Raw genomic sequence first — 21,383 nt, 5'->3', positions numbered from 1 at the left:
GGGTGAGCTGGAAGAGGGGTGGTGGTAGCCTACCACTCCTCCTGCGGTCACGTCAGCATTGTAATGCTATCTCTCCTGATCTCCTCCTGCTCTCTTAAACATACATCCCTCTACCCTTTAACTGACCACAGGACCGAACAGGAATACACAAGTGTATTGATAAACCACACTGCCTGTGTCGTCTTTTTAATATCTGAATAATGTATATGTGTAAGTATAAAATAATGTACATAACGTTATGATGACTTGGTATACGCGGACGGTGCAATGCCATGACACGGCTTGTTTTTAATGGGTAACGCTGCATTCAGTGTGGACATTTTTTTGATTAAAATGTTTTTTAATGCGTTCTATTGTCTTTAATCGTGTCGCACCGCGTCCGGTGTAGACAAGTTGTTTCTATAGGTCAACTGAACTTTTGCACATTATTGCACATCAGCCTTCCAGTCCCAGATAAATTTGTTTGTGTTCTTCATTTTCGATCAACATTTGCCTAGAAACATGGTTTCTTGTACAGCTCATGATTCTGTTGAATGATCACAATGCCTTTTTTTCTGTTGTTTTTATGGACATCGGGCAGGGGCCTCTGGTGTTCAGGTGTTTTAGAAGAATCTGAGGTGATAACTTACTCCTGTCTTCCTGTCTTTTAGCAAAGAGGTTTTGTTTCAGTGTGCATACACCAGGTGCACATGTACAGTATATGAGCTTTGAATGTTTGCAACAGATACATTTTCAATCTGCAATCTACCTAGAAATAAGTGCCGTACATATTAACGCATTTGTATTAATGTTATCAGGTTATTGTTTTATTATACAGTAAGTAAAAATCTTATTATCAGTATAGAATACAATTATGAAAACTTCATACTAGAAGTTTTATTCTTTGAAGCTCACAGTGGGATCTTGAAGCACTTTTTATTTACAGTTTTGTGGAGATCATACAAAAGCCAGGTTTATTTGGCATCCAGAACAGGACAAAGCATCCAGAACAGGACATTACAATATTGAATTACAACTAGATATAAAAATGATATACTGTACATAGGATATTAAACAATACTCTAAGCGTTTTAATTAAAAATATTACAAAAAATACACAAATTGGCAAACAGCATTAATAATAATAATAAAAACCTAGTTGTCTAAGTGTAATTACAACAATGTAAGATACAATTATAAGCACACATGAAAACTGACTTAACTTTAATAAATTTGGTGTTAATAACAAAATATGTATAACAACAAACTGTGAAATATGCCATTAGAACTGTATATATTTTGAAGTGATTTTGTTGTATAATGTTGTTGAAACTATATATTTCATTGCAATAATTATATTGTGGTAATCTCCCTGTGCTTTAAGGGATAAGGGCCTTTATTACTAAGACAAATCCAGAAAGCAATGCTGAATTTACAGAATGTTAAAAAAAACATTCGCCCACCAGTGTGAGCACAGCCGGACAGAGACACAAGAAAGTCATTTTTTCCAGATATTTAAAACACCTTATAACTATGAGAAAAGTTATTTTGACATAATATTATTACAAGTAATTCAATAGGATAAACAATAATGAGTATTTTTTTCTTTGTAGCAATTAACAGTAAATCATCATACCTTTACATACAGGTTTAAAATATCCATTTATCAGGTTCAGAGATCTGCAAAACAGAACATAGATTATTGATATTAAATTGTCAGTTTAAACAAACTATCAATACCTTTGAATCATTAGATCCTAATCGTTTGAATGGAATTTATTCAGATTGATGTGAATGTTTATATGACAAGCTTCAAATCTGATTCAAATCTGGTTAAATCTGAATTTAACCATCAACAAAAGAAATTTCGGGACGACAAATACGAATGAAATTTTATGATTTGATATTTTATCCTATGTTTGTACATCTGTAAATGTATCATGTTTTAAAAAGAAACTGAGAAATTACGGTTAAAACTCACTCCAGGGAAACAGTTAAGACATTTTATATATGTTCATTTAGAGACGACAAGCATATGGAAATTTGTACCGCTTTGTCAGATTAATGGTTTTTAGTTTCTTTAGCACCAGCTGCTCGTTTCGTGACTCTGTACGACCCAGCGTCGTCTTTTCACATGTCCAAAACTTCCTACTTCAGTTTTCAAACTGATCAAGTGTTTACATGTCCTATCAAGCGGACGACAATCGGTTTTGCCATTTTTGATCTGATTAACGTGTTTACACGGAGCATTTTCGTCCGGATTGTATTTTTTAAATCTGATTACATTGGTCCATGCAAACGTAGCCAATTCATTTTCACAAACAGGAAAGCTGATTGTCTTTTTTAACACAAGCTCTCTTTACAGGTTCAAACAAAAAGTGAACCGTACGAGTTTAAATAGACTGGTCAGGCAGAGCTGCGGTGCATAGTAAACTGAGCCTGAGATAACAATCTCATGACCCCCCTTTAACTATAGAAAGGCAGGTAGCTGGAAGACTACACATTCCTTTGAGGATTTAACAAAAAGGAACCAAAGGACTAATCTTAGAGCCCCAATCTGATAAATTTAAGTAGGACCTCCAATTATAGAAGAGCTGTTGGGGTATTGTAAACTCATTTTAAAGGTGGAATATGCAAGATTTTAATGTGTGGAGACATAGATAAATAATCCCTATAAATCATCCAACAGATGACATCCAATGATCCACTAGAAGTATGTGTTAGAGTATGGGTGTATAAAACAATGCATCCGCCTGCATGTTCTTTCTATTTCTGCATGTACTTTCAAAGCAGCTATGAAAGTGGCTGAAACAGCACCAAAATGAAAAAAATCCAACTACTGTATACTGAGGTGACAAAGCTTGATGTGAACGCAATGTGAATATGGGGTTGGCTATCATCCGCTGTCAAGCACTGAAGCAGAGTTTGGGTCACAAAGTCTGTTAGACTGGTACAGTATGTGTAATTTAGGCTTTTAACACATGGCTACTTCATGTGTTTTCTCTGATCGGATAGCTACCCGACTGTTTAAACTGTTTCCTTTTCCTTCCCACTAATATAAATGCATCTTGGAACAAGGATATAGGAACAAACCTTTTATTTATTACTCTCTATTTCTGCCAAACTTAAAAGGGTAGGCACTATTATTTGTCTTTACTTGTTTTTGAGAATGCAGTCATGTATGCAAAACGCACATCATCATATATTCTCTCATGAATAGAGCTACTGCACGGCAACACCTATCAACTTCAGAATTAAACTGTAAAAGCCCCTAAAAGCAGTGAGCATCTGCATGTTGTCTCTGCTCCTGCATGTTGTCTCTGAGTGTCATGCCTGTTTATTTGCTTCAGGCGTGGCTACCTTTTCTGTTGAGGAGGACTAAAGCATGTTAAAAGTTGTTTCAAATAGCATAAGAAGTTCCCTTATGAAGTTTTGTCTTATACTAGCAGTTAAAAGAGTCTGTGTTGGTGATCTGGGGGTTGATCTGTCAGTCCTGGTCTGTGGAATGTGACTATGATGCCCAGGGCAGATACGGGCAGGTGAAGGTATCTGTCTGTCAGCAGTGTCCTGATCACAGCTGAGCCTGTAACGCCGCTGCTCTAGGACACATACTGGGAATAGAAAGAATTAAAGAGAATGTGCTACTGGATGACCCTACTTTAAGTTCTGCCTTTTTAATTCAATATTATCCGTTAAACCTTTATGTGCCTGAACTAGTGTGCAGCTTTGTAGCTTACTGCTGTATTGGAAGTAGTAGATTATGAAATTATTGTTCTGTACCAGTGGTTCTCAACTAGGGGGGCGCAGAGGTACTTCAGGTGGGGCGCGACGGTTCCCTGAAACCCCAACCTTTGGAGCTTGATCGCGAATGCACGGGGGAAATGTGATTGGCAATGTTCCGTCTGAAGCTGCACGCGTGAGCAGCCGCACACAAAAGGTTAATATCTACAAAGTAGGCAAACGTCCACTCAGGAAGCAGCAACAATTACCTCTATTTCATCTTAAGCAAAAGGTAGATCACATAAGTATATTTGTCTTTAAGACTGTAATTTCAAGTCTATCTCTCTCCCGATGAGTACCTGGAAGAAACCTGGAAGATTGGCAAATCTCACCCCCCATTGACTCCCATAGTAGGCTATATATTTTCCATACTATGGCAGTAAATGGTGGGGGAGATCTGATATTCTTCCAAATTTCTTCCTGTGTGTACAGCAAAACAAAGAAATGTATACAGGTTTTGAACAATCATTTAACAATCAAACAAAGGGTGAGAACAGATGACATAATTTTCCTTTTTGGGTGAAGTATACCTTTAATAGAAGTGCCAAAATCAGCCAAAGAACATTCACTTCTGAGAAAAACTACTTATTTGCAGATGCCATTTGTTAAGATTTTTCTGTTTGTAATATAATGAAAGCAAATTATGTCTAAATATGTGTCCCGCACAATTACGGTATATTTGTAGCAACAGCCAACAATGCATTGTATGGGTTGTTATAGATTTTACTTATATGCCAAAAATCAATAGGATATTAAGTAAAGATCTTGTTCCATGAAGATAGTTTGTAAGATTTCTAAAAAGGAAATCTACTCTCCACAACATCATTACAGCGGTAAGCCATTAGAGAGCCTTGAAACAAACCTGTTTCTTCTTAGCAACCGCCTGTTACAGCGCCTCACAACTTTCTCGGCCAAGTATCTCGGCTTTCAGGTGATGTGTATATTTCCATATTTAAAAAATGAGCCTTATGACTGGATTTGTGGTCCAGGGTCACAAATTTGTATTACAGAAAGGTGCTTTCATACAGACTTCTTAATATTGTTCTGCTTCTGCATTAATGTTCTTTAAATAGGATTAACTATTCTGGTACACAGTATGATACTCTTGAAAGTTAGCTTTTTTGAAAGTTGGTTTTCTGATAGAAAACAAGGTGTGTAGCCTCTAGCAATGACAGTTCCTATGGAACTGAGGCATCGTGAAATGTCCCCTTCTGGGCACTTCTGTTTGTCTAGACAAACATGACTAGACCTCAGTGGTGGTCAAGAAACTTCACGTTGGTTGTTCAGAGCAGCTGTCGGGTGTTTAACTGTGTGTAGTGTTCTAAAGAATTACAGCCTTGTACGTGTTAAAAAAAGGTCTCTGCCTTTAGGGACTACATTGTAAACATTAACCAAACAATGTCTTCACCAATAAAAATTCACAGTAAAAAGGACTAAACTTTTCAACAAGAAAATGTCTTTTGTCTATGTAGTGTCAAGAAAATCACAGGGATTGTTTAAAGTCTCCATGTATGAGTGCCGTGGACTAATTATCACCTTACTTAAATTACTTCAATGCTTGTAAATGTATCCTCACTGAAAGCATCCATCACATAAAAGTATGAGTAACGCAGGATGGTTAAAAAAAGCGTGCGCAAAAGGACAGCTGGAGAAGGGCAAAATATAGATGAACTTTAGGTTCCACAGCCACTGGTGACAATAACCCAGGAAGCAGTCAGTGGCAAGAGTATGCCTTTCTTTTTTTAGTTTACAGTTTTTGTTAGCTGATCGGATGTCCCTTAAATAAATTGCATCTCAGAAAAGAGTGACAGCAGAAATGCTGTGATCTTTGAGAGCCATGCCAAAAAAAATCACAAACATGCTGCATGCAGTGTGTAGCTTGGGACGCTATATAGACAATAATTGTTTTTGCTTTTTTTTAGATTTAAAAATTTACACTCAACATCTGAAATGCTTCCAAAAAGCACTTGTGCGGGTTAAAAATCATCTTGTGGGGGAGCAACTGTGTAAACATTTTTCTTGAATAATTTCCTGTGTTAACTTTTTTGGACTGTTTGCTTTTAATGTTTGTAAAAAACAAAACGAAAAATGTTGCGTGGCCTTATCAACAGGCGAGAATGAGAGAAGTTTTCTGCCTCCCAACTGTGGAGGAATAGAATCCATTGGCTCAACACAGGCATATTGCATTTCTTTGATCCTGTTCTGCAAAAATAGCTGCAAACAAGGAAGGTGTGAGGATTTACAGCAAGGGACATTGATGGATCTTTCCCACGTGAATCAAACCGATAATGTTGCCGGATCGTGGTTGGACCTACATGGGCGTAGCCTCCACATTAAAAACGTTAATGTCGTCTTAGGGAGGGTGAATTGGAGAAGCCGTAGAAATATGAGAGGGTATAAAGTAGCTATATTTATAAATAAAGCCACACACCATTCTGAACCCAAAATGCTTAATGGCTTCAGCTCTTCAATGCTTATGTGGCTTCTCCATTTAGGGTTGTTTACTTTAGTGTGAATAGTACAGTATAATAAAAACTGCTCCTGTATTCTCTTAAAAGAGCAATTTGGAGATTTTAGCGCCACCAATCACCCCTCCCTTTCGAAGCACGCCTTGGCTGACACAGAACAAAGATGTCATCTCATTTTTGTTTCTTTGCCGAATGAGATCACATGTTTACGAAACGCTCTGTAGAGCAGTTTGTCTGTTTAGGGCTACTGTAGAAACAACATGGCGAATTCCATGAAAGGGGACCAGCGGTGTATGTAGATAGAAACATACACCTATTCTAATGTAACTCATTCTTATGTAACAAAAACTAACACTTAGGTATGTAATGTCTTTATACACCTCTGAAGACAGTTTTATTATATGGTATTTCTGTCAATAGATACTCCTAAACAGCACACACAGCACCTTTAAGACAAGCTATTGAGGAAGGCTGGGAGAACATTTGTTGTGAGAACAACACCCAAAAGTTACCCAATTCTTTGACTTTGTAACACTGCCCAAATATGCCTTTTTTACCAGAAACTACAGACACCAATGTTATGTTTATAATACAACAAGTATATTCTTATAAAAAACGATATTTAAATTTAACCATGGAAGCATAACAAATGACTAATACTGTATGTGAAAACCACTACCAATGACAATGAAATTTCGCCAACGGCCTAGATTTAACCTCTGTGTATTCCAGCATTTCTAGAAAACTGATTTTCTAACATGGTGAAAGAGCATGTTTCCGTTCGTGTCGCAATTACTGAGTAAAAGTCGTAATAATTACGTGCAACTTTGCAACAAGCAAAAAATTGCAGGGTTAGTATTTTACCAGAAGGTACCACCTGGTACAGCTTAGAGTATCTCTCCCTCTCAACCCAAGTTACAGCTGGCCAGGTGAGGTGTTAAAGCTCCCTAACCACATCAAAATGCTGGGAGTAGAACAGTAACAGACATACAGTACACGCAGACATACACCCTACAATTAATTTCTCACCAAAGGACAACATCTAATACTTTTCAGCGCTTGCGGCAGATTGTTTTTTGTAATTCTACACAGACATGTGTTTTTTCGTCATTTAAATATACTGGACAGACCACTCCTTAAATCGAGTGTTTTCTTTAGTAGAACAAACAGAGCTTTTACACACCACACAAGGGCCTTGATAAAGCTTTTGTAGACTCTACAAATGTGTCCTGTCTATGAACTTGAACATCTATTCACGGAGACCAACTGCTGTCTTTATTAACAGACTCTATCTCTCTCTTATGATTAGAGCAAATGGCATAAGGGTGAAAAGATGATGTCAGTAGGTACAACTGAAGCATTTAGGAGAGCCCTATCAAATATCCAAAACCTGTAAATGGAGCCTCCAACAATGGGTGAAGAGCACATGAAAGCATACCCTCTTATTGAAAAATAATACTCTGGGGCTCTGGCTAATTATACTTCTTTATGAGAAGTCATGGTCATAACTTCTTATCTTTGGGGGCGGGAGAATATGGCCTCTTTTAAGTTTATTTCTCAAGTCGGTCCATCAGTTCCAAACCAGCTGTATTGAATAATATGTTTTCTTGCTGATATGTCTCTTTAACTCTTGCACTGTTGCTTTTGTGAATGAGCAATTATTGTTTGTGTGTGTCTCGCAAAAGGGTGCATATTTAGTATTTGTCACACTGGATATATGTATATATGTGTGTGTATTTATATATGAAGGGTTTGGTTCCAAAATGAGAATATGAATATTAAAATGTCATTGTGCATTCCAAATAATATCAATCAAACTGCAGCTGTTAATAGCCATAATAACAAAATAACTAACACAATAAAACACAAAAAAAGCATGCTAACATAATAAAAAACATGATGATTTATCTCATTTTGGAACCAAACTCTTCATATAGACACATACAGTACATTCTATTCACTCACTCTAAAAATCCATTTATCATTTAAACCATCCAGTATCCATCACATATGTGCTATTTATTAACAAGGCTAAACACATACAGCTAATAATTACCATGGGACACTATAAAATGTTAAACAGACAGATATAAGCACCATGGAGTCTACTGCTGTCCATACCACAGGACAGCATGCACTGAAATGATAATGTGAGTCTCTCATCAACTGTTACTTGAGAAACACATTTTACTAGGAGCTACAAAACGAAATCAGGTCTCAATCTGCTTGTGCACAGGTGTGCAGAAAACATCCTGACAGAGAGGAATACACCTGAGGTATCTCTCTCGAGTAGCTGATGACATGAGATCTGGTGCAGGCATTTGCGATTGAGCTCAGTGGACTTGATGTGATGAGAGAGGGGATACCCTCTATTACACATCCACCTGCAAAGGGTTGATCATTTTATTTGAGCTGATTTTAACTAATAATGGCTACTTACAGTATGTTAAATGTTTCTAGTTATTTTATGAATACCTTATATGAAGTTTTAATACTCGGGGCTTAGAAAACGGCACTGATGCTTTTGCTCTTCTTAGGCTGCTTGGTGATATTTTGCGTGGTGCAAAATTATTTATGTGATATACAAATCACTTGAATTTTTTTTACATTTTGATGTAAATTGACCATTAATGGTGGGCACCGATAGCCCTGTGGTTAGATATAGCACCAATGCGCTCACGGTGAACAGAGTTAGATTCCTGTTTTGAGAGTCCTTTGCTAAACCAAACAAAGCTTGTAGTTCGTTTTGTTTCCGTTTCATGTTTGCATCTGAGTCTTATTTACCCATGATTAGTCTGTATATTTATTTAGTGTATCTGTTGTGTGTGTGTATCCCTTGTTGTTGTTTTCATGTGGTATTGTTAATGTTAATGCAAATCTCTGTTTGGAGTGGAAACTTGTTTGCGTTATCGAATCTGGATTTGATAAACTCCTTGAATTAGATCCATCAGTTTGTTTTGTCCCATGACTACCAGTTACATTTCCATTGTATACATTAGGCTTTAGAGGAATTATAACTAACAAATTCATAAACAGACACATATTTAAAATAGTCCAGTTGCTTGTGTCTGTGTGGTCTGACCGCTGCAAAACACCTTAAAATGTTAAAGAGGGGTTTATTCTATAGGCCGGCTAGAGAGATTTCAGTGAAGTCATTCCCTTCGTCATTGTCTGAAACAGACAGTGGTGAACAGAGAGTGAGGAGAAAAAAATAACTAAGTAACTTCTCAAATATTCTGGAAACAGGCCTTAAACACTTTATATATATATATATATATATATATATATATATATACACTTCTATTGTCGAACAGTTGTCTAATACACTAAGGGGCGTAAACCAAGGTTTCACAGGGCTTATTTCTTTTATTAAACTTTTAGTGCATATACGCAGCAAAGTTTCATCAAATAAATACAGCAAATAAAATGTAATGATATAAATGAAAAATAAAAAACCCAATCAAACTCAGTTTTATAATGTCTCTCGCTTAACACAAAAACAGAGGAGTACATCTACTAAATTAATGCAATTTAATTTTGCACACGATATTTGCAAAAACTTTACAATAAGGTCTTATTCTTTAAAGAAGCTCAAGTTCATTTGAAAACACATCTTTTTATCTGCGTTTTGGCCTTTCGTCTCCACTGAGAAAAGTGAGCTTTTTAAAAGCTTTTGCGAACATTTGAAAACGCCGTTTTCGCGTTGTATTGTGAATGAGGAAAACGGAGAGGTTTAAAAACGATGACTCGTACATGGATGAAACGAAAACTCAGTTTGCTAATGAAAATGCAATAGTGTAGACAACATCTAAGAGAAACTTATACCTACCAACTCCTGTATTGCTATTGTTCTTTTCATTTGGAGGCTCATCTAGTGTTTCTATCAATGTCTTGGTGGAGATGGCCATCTCTCCATCAGTCAGATCTACAATGGTCAGCTCCTCTGCTTTGTCCTCTGGGATCACTATGGCCTGGGTGTTGGATTGTCCTTCTTTAACAACAGCCGTTCCTGTAGGAAACACGTGATGCCATATTTTTGTCAAATACATGATGACTTGCAACCATTTTTGGAAGAGGTTAACATGCCCATGTTACAGTTTCCAACTAAAAGATTTACAAATAGAGGTGCAGATTTTGGTTGTTCTTAGTTAAGTTCTAATGCATTCTTTGAATGTTTAAGCTTTGGAAACATGCTTCCCGATAATATTACACACTTAACCACACTGTGACAACACTAAAACACCTGGGTGTCTGGGCTTTGCGTTATCCTTGTGCTCCTATCATTTTCACTGCCATAAATCTTCTCGAAAATGATTAGTGCGAGAAACAGAATAAACAGGTGGTAGGAAGAGACTTGACTGGAAAGTCAGCACTTAGAAGATAAAGGCATATCATAAAACCATTAGCAACTATGTCATTGCAATGCACACTTCTGTTTTATTTTTCCTCCATGGTCATTTTCTTTCGCTCTTTCATTTATCACTCACTCTCTCCCACCGTAAGGTTGATTCAGCCTTTAGGAGTTAGCGGTAAGTAAAGCGCTAAGCTAGGAAATGGATAAAGACCTGCAGAGTGACTGCAGTGCTTGTCAATTGCAGGCAGCAGATGTTGGTGGGAAAAAGAACAATTCTGTGATTACAGGGACCTCAAGCAGACGTTTAGACCCCAGGAAGCAATGCTGTGCTGTTTAGTCATCCCTCCGCTTGTTGCAGGCAAACAACCCCACTACTTTCTCTGTTAAACACATTTGTTACTTTGTTATCTTGTCTAACGTTAACAACCCTAATCCACAAAACAAACCCGCATAGTTTATACTGTCATTAGCTCCAAAGAATTTGACTTGATACTTGAAAATGTCATCATTAACTCACCATCTTGTCATTTTAAACCTGTATGACTATCTTTCTTCAGTAGAACACAAAAGAAGATATTTTGAGGAAAGCTGGTGACCGAGCAGTGTCGGCACCTATTCACTTCTATTGTATGGACGCAAAACCAATGCAAGTGAATGGGTGCCAACATTCTTTAAAATATCTTAAATAAATCATGACAGAATTTAAATGTTTGGGTGAAATAATTTAAGTAATTAATTTTGTTTAAATAAAATGATAGCTCCTATTGTTGTCGTTTTTGTACTATATTAACGTTGTTATTTTGGGAACTTCTAAGGTTCCTCAAATTTCTAGACTGTGCAAAATGTGCAATTTCCTGTTGCAAAACTTTTAAGGCACGTAACTTAACGAAGAGAACAGTGAAATATAACTTTCCATTTTCGAGTTTTTATTTTCTGTCCGTCGGTCCTTGAACACATACATAAAAGAAAGTAACTTAACAAGCTATAAAGAATTGACCAAACTAAAACCTATGAAAGTTGAACTTTTCCATGGTGCGGGAGGCTTTGAAACATGGCTAAGCAAGTTTTCACAAACTTGAGATTATCAAGACATGTGCTGCGTTTCCCTAAACCTTCTTAACGCTATGTCGTTCTTAAGTTGTAACTTAAGCTGTGACTTATCGTTAATACCCGTTTCCCGAAACCTTCTTAGTTAAGTATACCTTCTGTAAGTCATACTTTCGTAAGGTTGGTCTGGACCGCTCTTAGCTATACCTTATCACCGTTGACGGTTCCTTCTACATCGCAAATTAATTTCACACATACAATTTAATATAAGAATTTAGTATAACATTTGATTTTATTTATATTAATATTTTTTACTTAATCTAAGTTTAAATTTTACAAACAAAATACTCAAGTTGTAATACCCAGTGTATTGAAGTGTTTTTATTAATAAAATTGCCATACACTGATAGCTTTTTTAATTATAGCCTATTATCCCAAGGCACATCAGCTGGCAAACCGTTTTACAGAAAAGGCTTAGGAGTATATAAGCAGCGAGAGATTGTTCTAAATCAAAGACTGCGCCGTCCGCGGAACCAGTTGGTGTATGTGCACTATTTCATAAGAGAACATTTTAGTCCTCTGGCTACCATATCAGAAGAGACAATTCTACAAAAATGTTGCCTGCCACGGGAGCAAAATTCTGCAGCTTTAAGATGTTGTTGGCCTTGACAAACTCAAGTCAAACTCAATGGAGCAGCCCCTAAGTTTTTCAATTTCAAATTCACAGTGTATATACTGTATTATGACAAAATAAACCAGGTGTTCCCAAACACAGCTATAATGAAAGGTATCTCATGCCCACTTTTAAATGAGAAAATAGGGAAAAAACACACATTCACTCACTTTTAGTATTGTTTTGAATAAAAACATTTAATTGCAATATCAAAATACCACATTTTAGGGCTGAATAGTTATGGCATATATGGCTGTATATTATTCCTCTTGATATTGTAAGTGTGAGTCACAAAGTTGATTATATTTTAATGTTTTATTAAACGCCGCCATAAGTTACATGCTTGGTGCTGTAAACACGCCTATTGAGCATCAAGTGAGCAAGCAAAAAACATGTGAACTACACAAGTGTAATTGTTTGTTGAATAAACTTTTTAATGCACCGCAACAGCAGGCGGCTTTGCATTCCCCTCCTTATGACCCAAACATTGAGACATTTGGGCATGAGATTGCACATTGATTTCACAATTAAATAAAATCCATTGTTGGATTTAGTTTGTAATGTGGGTTATTTTTATCCCATGGGTCCTACTAAATGTACATGTACATACTGTGTACTTATAACAGTAAATATAATAACTGTGTAATAAGTAGGGTACTAACCCTGAACCTACCACTAAACCTAAATTTATACCATGTTGTTACATTTTACTACCGGTACTTTCTTAGGTCAGTACACTGTAAGTGCACTATAGGTACACGTACTGTAAAATAAGGTACAACCAATAAGTGTTAAATATTTATAGTGAGTTGCTCTACTAATAACACTAGATAAATTATTTACATTATTAGAAATTCTCTCCTTCTGTAGCAGCTACACTCGTGTCTTAGAGGTCCATCCAGTGGTGGTCTCTCTAATTGCAGCTAACTCAACAACTTTGTGACTTCATTGAAGGGATTTTAAGATCAGGCACAAACTGGTTATGCAAAATCTGAGACATATTATACTTGCATTGTACGAGATTGCTCCTTACCTCCGGACCAGCAGGCGGCGATCTACTCTGGATCCAACCTCAACACCGCCCTAATCAAGCCTGATGCGCTACACCTGAACTTAACCCTATTTAAAGGGACTCATGTTATCTACCCTTTGTTCAGTCTTGAGCCTATGTTACCCATTGTTTGCAACTAGCTATTGACTCTTGACTCGTTTGCTGACTCTCTTGGATTCATGAAGAAATCTATCATCTAGGGTTGAACTCTTACAGTAGCACAACCCGAATGAGAATTTGTAACTTTTTGTAAAGTTTCCAAATGTGTTTAATTTACAAATAAAATGTAATCCTGGTGCTTCACCCCTAACCGCTCCCAAACCTAACCATCATTGGTGTGTGAGCAGATTGTACAGAAATCTTCAAATTAAATTGTACAAATGCATATGAATTTGCCTCTCTAGCAATACATCATCGGGTTGAATGTGTGTAGGGTTGGCATCTAGCTACTTGCATTGTCCTGTAAGTAGTACGGAAATCTCATGAAGTTTGCATTACTGTTTTTAGAGGTTTTGAGCTACTAGGTTTGGAATTAACAGCCTAAGATTTGTTTGTTGTAACAGTACATGTTAGTGAACTCATAGAGTTTAAAAAGTAGCTTTCTCCTCACATAGACTTAGTACTTAATAAGATGCTCATTGTTCTTTGTGAAAGTCTTTACACTTTAGAACTGCTTAACCATTTACTTCCTTCTGCTTTCTATGTTATGAAGAAACCACATGTTGATAAGTCTTACCCTTCTCTCCATCTGGCTTTTCAGCTTCCTTCACAGGTTCGGGGTCATTTATTGGCACGTTGGACTCAAATGTTTCCATACCTTTGGCAACAATAACACAAAATGAGTTTAAGAAGAGAAATCGCCATGGTAACAGAGTTTTAGAAATGACATACCTTTAATTGATGTAGAGTCAAACACTTCACCATCCACTGTGCTGAGCGGAATCTGGGCTTCTTCCTTTTGGGGATGTAAATCCACTGAGAATCTCTTAATTACATAGTCATAATCAATATTTATTCAACCGAAACATGATAAAATATCAAATGCACAGAGAGCTATTATTTATGGCTATTGAATTTTAATCCTGACTTTATTCCTCAAACCAGAATTTCAATGGTGACATTTATTTTACTGCTGCACACCCTATCCAATATTTGGTATGAAATAAATAAAAATGTACTGTTTTACAACAAACAAATGAATAAATTAGTAAGTAAAGAAATTGTTTCTTACCCTGGAGTTCTTTTGAAGGCAGCAAAACGCTGCTCCCCCAATGAGACACACAATAACAATAACTAAGAGAATTACGTAAGCTGTTGAGAGTATAAAAAGGGTGAGAATTGAAAGAGAATCTGCTCTGCATATTGTTATGCATTTATTCAAAATAAGCATAAAACTCAATGAATAAATGAATCGAAATAAGGTGAAAAACTCACTTGATCCAAAGTTTGATCTGGTTGGATCTTGTTTTGGTGATACTGTTAAAAAATAATAAATGATGCGAAGATGAATAATACCATACATGGATAGGCAGATTAATGTGCAATTTGTCTTGAGTGCTCCGAATCGTCTGTTTAAAGATAAAACTAATTTGGATTACACTGTAAAAAAAACTTGCTAAATGTTCTCACAAACATAAAAAAGTTACGTGAACATATGTAAGGAATCAAATTATTGTTTAGCATATTCTGAACAAAATTAGCCTAAACATTATTTTGTTGACTGGACTTAGATTGTCAAGTTTTTGGAAACATTTTTGAGAAAGTTTGCCCAATTTATGAAACAAACAATATTGCAAGAGTTCCCAAGATGCATTGCGGCATGCAAATCTGTGTTTCTTATGTTTTTTCTTTTAAAGATTAGTGTTTTACTTCTTACTGGCTTAATTTATTCTTAAATATTGTTGTTACTGTTGTGTTTAGTTTTTTTAATGAATGATGGTTTTTGATTGTTAACATGGTTTAGGTTTGTGCGTTCAATGTTGAGGTGTAAGTGCATGACACAATGGCAAATCCAGTATAAATGCACTCAACACAATCTGTCAAACAGTTATTTGATCAAACTACTGGTCTGTTTGAGGCAGAAAACACCTACAATTGTAAGACAAAGATATTTATTTTTTTCTAAATAATCTATATTCTCTATTTGCTGTATGTTCAGCCAACAAACATTTTTTGTTGTTACTCACTGAGTAAACTTATGACTTCAACATACATTTTTAAGTTGGGTGAAATTCAGTCTCTGTTTGTTGAGTTACCTCAAACATCGTGCTTGTGGTAAGTTTATTGTTAAAATTATTACTAAACAGTTTTACCATTGTACAAAAATACAAATTCTGTTATCATTTACTAATACTTTTTATCATTTCAAACCTGTAGGAATCTTTTCTGTTATGCTGGCTTTTGTAGACATCTTACGAGTAGGTTTTGTGGGGGTTTTGTTGGTTTGAGGATGTTCTGAGACAGGAGTAGTAAGCAAATCTGTTGGTAACGCAGACAGAAAAATCATCCTTTTCCATTTAAAGGTTCTGGTTTATGCATGGTGAAGAAAGCAGCATATAAAGTGACTAGCAATTTTTCGCATCCTTTCTACCATGGTTGGTACTGTAAGTGTTGTGATGCCTACCTTAAATCAGCAAGCAAGCACAGAGCTAGTTTAGCTACCTGTTATGGTAAAGGTGGTAATCTCAGCTGTGGTACTTCGCAGGTCATCCGTAACATTCTGCTTTGCATCGTTGAATTTGGTGGCATTTGGAAACAGTGAAACAGGAGCAAATGTGGTTTCAGTTTGGTTTTGGCTGTTTGTGATGTTTGTAGCCTCTTCAGCCACAACATTCAGGACAAGTTGGACACCTGCATTTTTACAGATAAAGAATGGGTCGGTTTACCATAAGGTTAACAGTATGTACTCAACCAGAATGCGTTTCTTGCCGCCTTGGGGGCCACAGCGGCGGTGGCAAAATTTCATTCTTGCTTTTGACCGCTGTATCACTACAACCATAGATTTTTCAGTGAACGTGTGTCTCGTCATGTTTAATGAGTAACAGTCAGTAGAACAGAGGAAATGCTATAAACAACATTTTTAAAAGTCAAATTAATATTAAACCTAATTTTATAACTAAAAGCCCATGCACTTAAGAAAAATTCTAACATAACATTCTCAACAAACACGCTATTTCTCAGAACGTGTTTGTTGAGAATATCTGATGTGAGTTTTATGCATAATTTATATGAGAATAATAAATAAAGTAATATATCACTTAAATCTGTTTATTTATTAATAATAATTATGCCTTCTCAGTTAGAGATTTATCATTATTAAAACAACTAAACCTAGCCAAAATATTTTTTTGAAATACAAATAAGTTTTATGAAGAACCATCCCTATTGTCGCTGCCTGTATAATTAAAGAAATCCAACAAATGATGTAGCCTAATCTCTCATTGCCTATTTGTTATATACAAAATTCTTGTTTCTTTTTCTTTTTTAAAAACAATTCTCTGTGTGTTTATTTCAAGTTTTGACCAAAATTTCATTTTTTAGAGAATTCTTTAGAGAATGTTTTAGTCATCAACTTTCTCACATTGGAGCAATAAAAGCTTAAATGTGTACAGTAAAAGATAAAAACATGTTTTACATACCGATAAGGAGATGCAGAAATGCACAGCACATTTTTACCATATGCACAGACTTCAGTCAAATGAGCTTCCTTCCTCAGGACATTACATACAGCAGTGAAGTATAGTGCGAAACCACATTACTTCCACTTCTATGACCAGCACAGGATGCTGCAAACAGTTGGGCTAAAGGAACTTGCACAGTTTTGTAAAAACCTGTGTAATACCAAATGTATTGTGTTCTACAAACTTAGAAAATCAGTTTTCATATTGTTGTTCAAATTAAAGGATATTATTATTTATTATTAATTATAAATTTGATTTAATGTGGCATTTGTCATACACTGTCAGAAAAACTGAACAAAAGCTGTCATGGCCCATATTTAAAAAATAGCTACACCCCATATTGCTATCAAAAGTATACATACAGCTTTCCTGTAGCTCAGTGGTAAGAGCATTGCATTAACAACGCAAGGGCGAGGGTCTGATCCCAGGGGATTGCAGATACCTATGTATAAATGTATAGGATAATACAATGTAAGTCGCTTTAGATAAAAGCGTCTGCCAAATGCCTAAATGTAAATGTGCAGTGCCCTCCACTTGGCACCCTTGGTAAATATGAGCAAAGGCAGTAAAAATAAATCTGCATTGTTTCTCATTTTGATATTCTATTTAAAAACAATAATAAGAATAATATATAATATTAAGTAACACAAACCCCCTTAATCATTCATCACAATGGGTAAAACCAAAATATAGTTTTGATGACCAGAAACAGACCAGAAACTCATCCTAAGATTCTGGAAAACATCAGAAACCCCATCAGCAAAACCGAAGAAATTATTAAGGTATTACATAAAAAAAAAAAAATCCTGTTCAGAAATAATTTGGTCAACTTTAATCGGATTTGGTCCCCTCTTATGTTATCTTGATAATGCAAGTTGAGTGATTGTATTGTTACATGGAATACCTACTTAATAGATTTCCTGTTGCTCAGGTCGGTCAGAGCATGGTTCAAGCCACGCCAAGGTAATGGGTTATATCCCAGGGGATTGTACATACTCAGATACAATGTATAGTACAATGCAATGTAAGTCACTTTGGATAAAAGCGTGTGCCAAATGCATAAATGTAATAAAAAGCCTCTTCAGAGAGAAAAGATTCAGAGTTGTTTTTCTTACAAATTGAGGTTTGCAGAATGTATTAAATACAAGGGTACCAATGTATGGGTGATGTTTATTTTACAATGTGATATGTCAAATTGTTTTCCTTCAATGAAATGTTGGAATTTGTAGAAATGAGAAACAATACAGATTTATTTTCTTTGCTCATATTTACAGTACCAAGGGTGCCAGCATTAGGGGAGGGCACTGTATCTGTACCTACAGTAAATGGAATGACCTTTTAAAAGAGTACCGTCCCGGTGACAGCTTTTGTACCACTTTTCCGACAGTGTAGGCACTTTCATAAGAGAAGCCTTCCCATGGGGTAACAGCACTTACGAAATAATTGTTGTTAGTTGGTTGCAACTGTATTTTAGGTTTGGGTCACTGCACTCAGGGCTTTTATAAACTGGACCATGTCATGTAGAAACCACATGTAGACACTAGGTGTCGCTGAAAGTATAAAAAAGCAGTGAGAATAGCATGAAATAGTTTATTGCACAAATTGGCCGGTATTCCTGCTTCAGATTGGTTAGATTTCTTGTAGACCAAAACCTGGTCTTTTTTTATCAAATGTTCTTAAGTTCTTCCATTTCAAATATTTTTCATGGCAGAAAATGTCTATTGTGTTTTTTCATCAGGGCTTATTTAGCAGGTGTGTGAATTCTATGGGATGGATGGATGGAGGTTGTAGGTTCATTTATCACTGTGTATTTCCTCATGCCAGAGGTAATCATTGACATGATTAGTGCTAACTGCCACCCAGTTAGTTGTGTGTTATTAAAAAGGGCCCGCCTGCAGCCCTTCAAGAAGAACCAACAGCAAGAGAGGCAGCGGCTCCCTCTGCGGGTCTGACCCTGCAGCTCGCTCACGAGGCTCTCTAATCTGACACTGAATGAATCCAGTCAGTGCCACTGACTGCCACATCAGAGCTTAAATGCTGGCCAGAGTGGATGAGCTAATCGTTTCTCTTGGAGGTGTTGGGATAACAGAGGAGTGAGAGAGTAAGTGAATTAGAGAGAGAAAGAGAGAATGGGTGTGGAGAGAGGAGACCACCCACCCGGTGGATTCAGGATTCGGGAGGCCCAGAAGCGCAGCTCCATTCTCTGACCCTCTGTGCCGCTCATAGCTTCAAGCCGGACCCTTCGTAATTGTGCTGCCGCCCCAATGCCCCCCACCCCCACCCTTTGCTTCCCTCAAGCTAACACGGGGAGAAGGGAGGAGGGGATGGTGGTAAACAGACTGTCCCTGTCATTCTCTCTCATTCACAGTACAATGGGAGGGGATGCAGTGGCTGAAGCACTTTTCTGAGTGGCCAAATGCTGCAAAGGCTGAATGAAACATCTGTGGAGACACATAGCCTAAGGAGGGAAGGCCGTTCTGTTGTGTTGTGCACTGAACTGGCAACCTGTTTTTGGACCTTTTTGGAAACTTTCTTGGCGCACGAGTGATCATACTGTACAACTGAATTTTACAAGGGTGCCGAAGATGTGATTTTATGTGTTTTGTTTTTCGGGTGGCAGATTCCGACATATGTTTTCCACACCCTTATAAATTCATACATATTACAAGCTGTTACAGAGATGTGATGTAATGTTGTGGAAGATATAAACTGGAAAGATTGTGGTAAACATTCTTAAAGAGAAAAAATAGGCAAAATGACCAAAGAATGTATAATAATCAACCTTATGCCATTTCAGACTGGAATTAATGTCTGATGTTTAGACTGAAACCAATACCATGTGTTTTGTCTCAAAGAGATTTTTGTAGATCAAAAGCATAATAATGATAATCTCTTAAAGTTCATGTAAATAAATTGTTTACCCTTCACGGAGGCTCGTTACTTAGACCTCAACACACCCGTCTGGAAAGCACACAGACGTTGCCCGGTCTGCAGATGGGTCATAATGCATGACTGTGGCATGAACATTGTGTTAACACAGGGTGGCATGTTGCCTGTTCTGTAGTACTGATCCCTTCCTTTAGTATATTAAGTTAAATTGTCATTCAATTGAACATGTTTAGCAAATCACAGTTTTGTGATCGCTAGTCCAGTCACATAGTATTTGTGCAATGTCATCTACGATTTTTACTCCTCTGTATTTTTCTTGAGATGTTTATCAGATGTTTGTACACAATTAGCACACAATGCTTTCCAGACAATGCTCTTTAACAGATGTACTGTACTCTATGTGTGCCTACTAGACTCTGTTTATTTCCAACTAGAAAGAGAGGTGAAGTACATTGTTTGCTGGAGTACCATGATTTCATTTAATGAACCCAATGTTTCCAATCAATCTTTTTTTTTAATGAACTTACTGTTTAGTCTAGTATGCGGAGTATAATTCCTCACCATTCCCTCACCATGCTTTCTAGAAGTTATGCTCCATGTACCCTGTCAATCCTTACAGGCTGTATTGAATCCATGGGCTTTATTGGTGCTTTATCTTGAAATATAAGCAACACAATGTATCTAGGGGCCATAGTATTAAGACATCTATTCTGTTAAGTAACTTGTACTGTAATTTGGCAATCATGACCAGTTCATTAACAAGCACTACACCAAGCCGATATTTTCTATCCCTATCCTACCTTTAACCTTAACCTTCTCTTTAAGTCTTTAAAGGGCAATTTTGGGGATAGAACAAATATTTATTAGCTGTTGGCATCCAGCACTTCTCTGAGAATATTAGCCTAATCATTTGCATAAACAAGATTTTTGTAGGCTACTCATTGGAAAGGAGCGTAATCTCCCTCACCAAGTAATTCCAACTGTACTCCATTCGCAAGTCTACAGTTTATTGAATAAAGTTATTTATTTAAAGTTATAACTTATAATGATGAATTTTGCAGATCAATTGTGTTACTCTTCCAGTCGATAATGATAAATGTCCAGAACAGTTTCTGTTTAACATCCCAACACATAATTAGAGGATAATATATTTGTATTTTGTGAAGTAAAACGTTCAGGGGCTCAACAAGATCAGGGGCTTTCGACAATACATAACGGGGTTCAGCCACCAAAGCCACCCCTTCACAACACCACTGCACACCACATAATTAGATTTACAGTAAAACATAATTCGCAGAGTTTTCATTTATGAGCCTTTTAACTACTGAGGTCTACCTAAAACCACCAGAGACCACCAAGCTGTTATTTGCTGTTATATAGGAAACTGTTATTGGCCATCCAGTCTGCCACCCGCTCAACTTGGTAATAGGCGAGGTGTAAACTTACAAGACTTCTCATGTCA

General features: G+C 36.6%; 1 protein-coding gene across 1 annotated transcript; it reads right to left on the bottom strand.

Annotated features, from left to right (window-relative positions):
* Window positions 1-786: 786 nt before the first annotated feature.
* Window positions 787-17,122, bottom strand: LOC306898143 (uncharacterized protein). Its single transcript, XM_079463408.1, has 9 exons — window positions 16,991-17,122; window positions 16,014-16,202; window positions 15,723-15,830; window positions 14,787-14,828; window positions 14,584-14,663; window positions 14,244-14,337; window positions 14,089-14,169; window positions 10,057-10,236; window positions 787-1,659 (listed from the first exon to the last, which is right to left on the bottom strand). Exons 1-9 carry the CDS (start codon window positions 17,028-17,030, stop codon window positions 1,652-1,654), a joined length of 822 nt encoding a protein of 273 aa, XP_079319534.1. The 5' UTR covers window positions 17,031-17,122; the 3' UTR covers window positions 787-1,651.
* Window positions 17,123-21,383: the final 4,261 nt, after the last annotated feature.

This window comes from Barbatula barbatula, assembly GCF_947034865.1.
Source record: "Barbatula barbatula genome assembly, chromosome: 8".
NCBI classification, from domain to species: domain Eukaryota; kingdom Metazoa; phylum Chordata; class Actinopteri; order Cypriniformes; family Nemacheilidae; genus Barbatula; species Barbatula barbatula.
This window is presented reverse-complemented; position numbering and strand designations above follow the sequence as displayed.